The 6352-nt window shown below is 41.3% G+C and overlaps 1 protein-coding gene across 1 annotated transcript; it reads right to left on the bottom strand.

Annotated features, from left to right (window-relative positions):
* Positions 1 to 1196: 1196 nt before the first annotated feature.
* On the bottom strand, positions 1197 to 4779 carry LOC139970405 (uncharacterized). Its single transcript, XM_071976053.1, has 3 exons — positions 4164 to 4779; positions 2452 to 3251; positions 1197 to 1658 (listed from the first exon to the last, which is right to left on the bottom strand). Exons 1-3 carry the CDS (start codon positions 4489 to 4491, stop codon positions 1197 to 1199), a joined length of 1590 nt encoding a protein of 529 aa, XP_071832154.1. The 5' UTR covers positions 4492 to 4779.
* Positions 4780 to 6352: the final 1573 nt, after the last annotated feature.

Genomic DNA, 6352 nt, shown 5'->3' with positions numbered 1-6352 from the left:
GGTCTGCAGCGATTCCTGCAAAACCGTGATACTCTTGCCGCTGCACTACAAATTCACCGGCCATGAAAGCATCATAGACTCCAGGATGAGTTGAAGAGAGTTGTTGCATCTCCAGCCAATATATAGGTAAGTAACGGGAATAGTTGATATGATCATATGCAAAGAACCATGGAAGCATAGAACGAACAGTTGACAGATGCAGAGACCAATTTCCTTCCCTTGTACCACGGATGAATCTAAGAAGCAGTTGCACCATGTCTATGTATGAAGACCAGAAGTTAAACGTTGGCTTAGTGGACTGACATTCTATGAATAAGGCATACTTCTCCAATAAAGCTTTATAGGCATTATTTTGCCGGAACTCTGCATGACCAGAACCAGGAAAAGACACCTGCAGTTGAAGTAACACATCTGTTGCACTTGCCTGCTCGTCATCATTTAGTGTGTTCAAGAATGCATTCCACCTCATGTGCTCCAATGCTTCACTGACAATTTTATGAGCTCTGAGACTTCTATTATAATGATGTCCAGAGAGTACACCATTCATCGACCCCTGAGCCACTACTTCCGCTTCGATAAGGATGTCACGAAGACCAGCATCAGAAAATCGTTTCCCTATACAGCAAAGAAATGCCATGCAAGTATGGAACTCTCCCAGTCGAACTACAATTCGTTTCATGAAATGTGGATTCTGCCATCTGATCTGTTGTAGTTTGCAGTATACAGCCTGATCCACTACAACAACAAGTGATTCCTGTTGTAGTATATCTGCGATTCTTACACTCTTCAACAGAATGGTGTAGATAGTACTGTTTTCTGTAGGACTTGCATCTATCACAGGTAGGTAGAATATGTTAGACTTAACAGGAACATTGTTAGATCGTAGTAGTGTGTTGTAACCTGTCCAGCTAGGTAGTAGTGATCCATTGTGATGTGGTAACCGTGATAGGTTAAATGTAACATCCAGGTTGTATGCTTCATCTTGGGCTGGATGATAGGTCTCATCCTTGATGTCAACGTCAATGCCTCCAGGGGTGGGACCTTTCTTCATTGCACCAAAGTAAGGAGTAATATCTGAATCTGGTGGATTAATAGACCTTCTCCTTGATTTGGGAATACTATCTGGAGCCTCATGTTCCTGAATCATGGGTTGGTTTCTCTGTATTAGGATACCGTTAGTATTGTGAGTAGTTCCTTTACCGGATATGGTTTCCTAAGGTAGTGAAACAGTCTTGTTCACCATCAGGCAAAGCATCGTCTCCCCTCTTCAGTTGGCTTTCAGCTAGAGCTGTGTCATGTTCCAGCACCATTGAATGGCTAACACAGTGACCGAATCTGTTAAGCATTCCAATTAGTCGAGCTGAACCTGTCATATGACGAATAGTCATAGCTAATGATGAATGCTTTGGCAGAAGAATGCACCCTTTCTTACTTGTATACAATAAATCCTGTGCAAGGGAAAGTATACGCTGGTTATTATCTTCAGAAATGCAAACCTGGTCAGTCAACTCTGCTTCATCGGAAAAGCCTACACACCAAGTCAAGAAACTGAAAAGTGGTACTGGCACTATGTTTCTTGCTGCATCTATGGTCAGGTCATCTGCAGTTGGAGGCCATCGAGGAGCACTAGTTGTATTTTGTAGTATACTTTTAATGATCTATGAAATATAAAGTAATACAAATATAATAAGTAAATAGTAATGCCAGATATGTCTGTTATATAATGATTAGTTTTTTCTTCCATGCCCAGTATGGCCCAGCACACCCGGATACAGTGCCCGGCACCACCCGGATGTGAAAAATTTCCAAATTTACAGTAATAAAAAAGGATCGGGGCAGTGACGTGATGGTCCGGTACCAGGGTACCCGATGCAAACACTTATAATGATGTTATGCTCTAATCAAATGCGTAGGAGATGGGGGTGGTTTTAGGATCAAATGTTTAGAAAGTAGTCAGATTTGAACAGTTCGGTGGTAAAACATAGGGAGATCATGGGCTTCAACGACATTGACTATAATCAGTATCAGATAATTGGGATGGTGTGTATTATTTTACAGTTCATATTGTCGAGAAGAGCAGGGTAGATAATTATCGAGGATACTTTTTTAAGTGATCATCCTACTCCACAATCATACTATTGAAATTGCACTTTATTTTCTCCTCACGTTTACGTGCTCATTTGTGAAACCAATGACTGCAATTTGAACGAATCCCAATTGAGAAACTTGAAATGCCAAATTTGTTAATAGTTCAAAATTCTTGGGTTTACATGATAGTGAAAAGATCAATGATGGTACACCCCTGATAGTCCATCATACAGTAATCATAGATTTTTCATAATTCATAAATGCCCTTATTTATACAGTAGCATCAATTTGAAGAAGATTTTGCAGACAAATGGAAAGACAGAATAAAATTGATAGAGGGAATACAGAAGACTATCACTATACCTGTGATGCATGATACAATGTTCTCAGTCTAGTGTAGTCATCTGCTGTGGCATCTGTGGTACGTGCATCCGACTCATCAGAAGTAGTAGTGCTGCATTCTGAAATGGGAGTTTGGAATTGTTCTGCTACTCTCTCAACAATGTTATCTACATTAATATCTTTGGCATAGACAATTTCACTTTCAAACCTTTTCGATGGTTTCACAAACACCAGATTATGAAACCGTGTCCTCAACTGAACCTTCAGTCGTTGTGTTGTGAAATGTGAAGCATCAAGAGCCTGTGTGTTCTTGACTATTTGACGAAACAACACATTAAGAGTCTTGAGACGGAGGATTTCCTGGCCTTTAATAAGGCGGGCTGTTACAATTGACTCTGCAAAAACTTTGAATGATGGTTCAAATTTGCTTTCCTTCTCAGCTGTTGACTTCATTTCAATGACACCACGTGTAAAGTTACGATAACATTTGTTATGGTAACGGACTTCGATTGCAACTAAATCTTTGTGTTCGATCTGCAGTAGGATCCTGTGATCACCATGGAGTCGTGCAGCTTCCAGCAAAATGTGTGCCTCTTTCCTTTCACAGGTCGTTAACTTTACTTTACTTCTGGCTCCAGTTATAGTCTTGAGATATGCATCTTTCTGACAAATCAGACACACATTCGAGAGCACATCTTTTCGTTGTTTATCATGCTGTGGAGTTTTGAAACTGGACCGCAAGACCTTTGAACCACTGCTTGATGCCTGTAAAAGTACTGAGGAGTCCCCTTCATTACCGCAATCAGACTCAATATCAGCATCTGTGTGAAAAATTAAGTAAGGTGTCTATTAGAACCAGATACCATATAGCTCACCACTTCCAACCAGAAATGACTGGAACAACAAACTCTCCCAACTTCCACTCCTCTTAAGACACTATGGGACTTAATAAATGATTGTGTTGACAGGACTTTACCTCTTGGCCTATGTTTAACTTTCCTAGCATCTGAGTATCTTTAGCCGAGGATTAACTACCAGCCTAAGCTACATGATGATTAAAACCTAAGAGTAAACTATCCCACTATGGACCATATGTACCCAAATGGGCCAACAACCACTTTCAGAAACTGTGAAATCAAACAAATGTTCAACAAGGCAAAAGGTTGGGGCTGTGATGCAAGCCCCCTCCCCACCCCCACTCATGGTAGCTCCTTGGTTTTAAGATCTTTGTGATGTATTGAAGTCAGCAGTTTGAAGTAATTTGCTACGTGTGGGCTAGTTTTGATCATTTTTCCCCCTGGGTGAGAAACTATATAAATGTTACGGTATCCTAAAACCATATGATCTCAACCGTGGAAAACGCAGCCCTGCATTCGATTTGAAAAACTTTATTATTAATTTAGTCAGACATCACAAAACATCAAGTGCTGTCACTCTGTCCTCCACTAAAAATACAATGAAAAATTCAGCTTTTTTCCATTCATGACCAATGATCGGCTGAGTATTACCCACCCCCATTGTTTCCCAGCAAGATAAAAGGGCACTGCTTCACTAGCTGTGACTCAGTCCTCCACTGAAAATATGCAGTCAACATGGAGTTACTCTCACTTAACCACTGCAGACTAGTTAGGCCTAGCTTCAAGTTTTGAGTACCATAGCATAGGTCGACCCTATGCTCCAGGCTAGCATAGTGATCGTACAAAATCCCTAATTTTATACATGGGCCTACATACCTTCATCTGTCTGCAATTTTCTTCTCTTGCTTTCTGCTGTCTGTAACCTTCGTACGTTACAAAATTTCTGGTAACACTCACGGTGATAACCAGACCCGGGTATAACATTAGGCTCCGTTTGTGTTAGGCTCAGGCCAAACTGTTGTGTAGTTCGCCTGGCAATTTCACCCTCGAAACAGTCTAAGTTTTGCCACCGACTTTGGCATTCTATGAATTTCGACCAGCTCTTAATTTTGAAAGGTGTCAAACTCTGTTTAGTATTAGTTACGACGTGCATACAGCAAAATTTAGGAGACAATTCGTTCTCCGCGTGTGGCGTAGCTGCCATGGTGACTAACACATATAGACCTACTGTGCTATGCTATATGCTAGGTTGTAAATAAAATGTTACTACATGAGAGCTTCGCTGTGATTGGATTGTCGTATTCTTACATGGCATGTGATTGGACAATAGAATGTTGCTAATAATCATACATTTTATCATATTTAAACCGTTTGAGCAGATTTTAATCAAAACAACATTCAGTTTCTTGTAACATTTTTAAAACAATATATTTTAATGTATTGTTGTCGTCCTGCCCTGAAATATTCACAAAACAAGAAGATAATCCACATCATCCCATGGTCTAAGAGCCTAATGCTGCTCGACGGGAATATAGCTAACATGCATCGAGGTAAATGAATCTGGAGAAACTATCACACAGTAAATACGCGCGTACGCGCGTACCATGCATGTAGGGTCATGTGATGTGTTCCAGGGTGGTACTAATATATTACTCTCCTCATTACGCATGATGATTTCACCCAACTAGTACGTAAATGTGTATGCGTGCTTAGAGCAGCAGACGACACCCGTTACCTAGCAATAACGGTGCCTGTAGCCTAACGTGATAGCTATATTCCCGTCGAGCAGCATTAGGTTCTGTTCCATGGAGAATTCCGTGGTTGCACTGAACTAAACATTCCCCATATTTCCCATTTCTACATTCACTTATAGCAAGTAGTAATAACGTTAGGCCATATGAGACAAAGCTTGCCCCTAGAGCTGTATTAATAAGTTAGATCTATTATGTAGAAGGCCTGCCTTCATTCAAGAGAATAAGGTTGAACGTTAGCATATTTACACTATTTCGTAGGCCTGAAGTACCAGTACCTTCTCACGCCGTTAGTTCCCATGTCCGATCCGTCTTGGTGCAAATCTTTCACGAAGTCACTAACACTGTTCCCGAACTGCTACAGAGAAATATCAGTTTGGTACCACTCTGGAACACATCACATGACCCTCCATGCATGGTACGCGCGCATCCAATTGACATGAATCCTCCAGATTCATTTACCTCAATGGTAACATGTGTTACAGGTGGCATAGTAACTACTGCAAAGCTGTTACACGTTGAACTACGAGCCCGAAAGCTGAAAATGCGCGGCGGCTGGGTAACGAAGACTACTCCCTAGCCGTTCGGACTACGGAGTGCATTGTCGGCGCTGGCACAACACGTAGCCGACACACTGCGGCAGCGGTTATTTTAAACTGCATACGAGATTCAGAAGGTATCTTAACTTTTCTCCAATCGTTTTGGTAAATCCATTTAATTGTAACCTTCTTCACGGACTGGTGAGTGTGTGCAAGTCTCAAATAGATACAAAACAGATTCACTTCTAAATTAGGCCTAGCCTAGTAACAGTAATACAATAGTTTTCCAGCATAATGACTCGGCAGGTACTACTACTACTACTAGGCTAGTACAGTATACCCGTTTGTTTTTGCAAATGCTGGAGTGTTTGATGGCCAGAATTTAACACAAGTCCCACTAGGTTATTAAAGTCGTACAGCCTCTATGCCAGGTACCTTCACCATAACAAAAGTAAACTTTAGAAGTATTTAACCCGAATCTTGATCTAGTGCTATTCCGCCATAGCCTAGGTACATGCCGCCATACATTTCCGCCATAGGATTCGAGCATTTCCACCATGGCACTACCTAGGGCGGAAACGTACATTTTAGGAAGTACTTTTTACCCTGGTGTACAGGAATGTACCTTGGTCTTGGTGTGGTACTGCAGTCCTTTGACTTTTGCTAATGGTGCTAGCTGCTGACTTTCCAGCATGATCGAACTTGAAGGAGGCGGTGTTTCAGGTGAAACCTACTTTAAATCGCATGGAAGGAGAGGTACACCGTCTTCAAATGT

Source organism: Apostichopus japonicus, chromosome 8 (assembly GCF_037975245.1).
Source record: "Apostichopus japonicus isolate 1M-3 chromosome 8, ASM3797524v1, whole genome shotgun sequence".
In the NCBI taxonomy this organism is placed as follows: domain Eukaryota; kingdom Metazoa; phylum Echinodermata; class Holothuroidea; order Aspidochirotida; family Stichopodidae; genus Apostichopus; species Apostichopus japonicus.
Note: the sequence above shows the minus strand (reverse complement) of the source record. Positions and strands in the feature narration are given on the sequence as shown.

Coding starts and splice junctions, on each gene's coding strand:
- LOC139970405 (XM_071976053.1), bottom strand. CDS start 4,491: ATGGCAGCTACGCCACACGCGGAGAACGAATTGTCTCCTAAATTTTGC. Junction 3,252..4,163: donor AAAATTGCAGACAGATGAAG/GTATGTAGGCCC, acceptor TTTTTCACACAG/ATGCTGATATTGAGTCTGAT. Junction 1,659..2,451: donor CATTGTATCATGCATCACAG/GTATAGTGATAG, acceptor TATATTTCATAG/ATCATTAAAAGTATACTACA.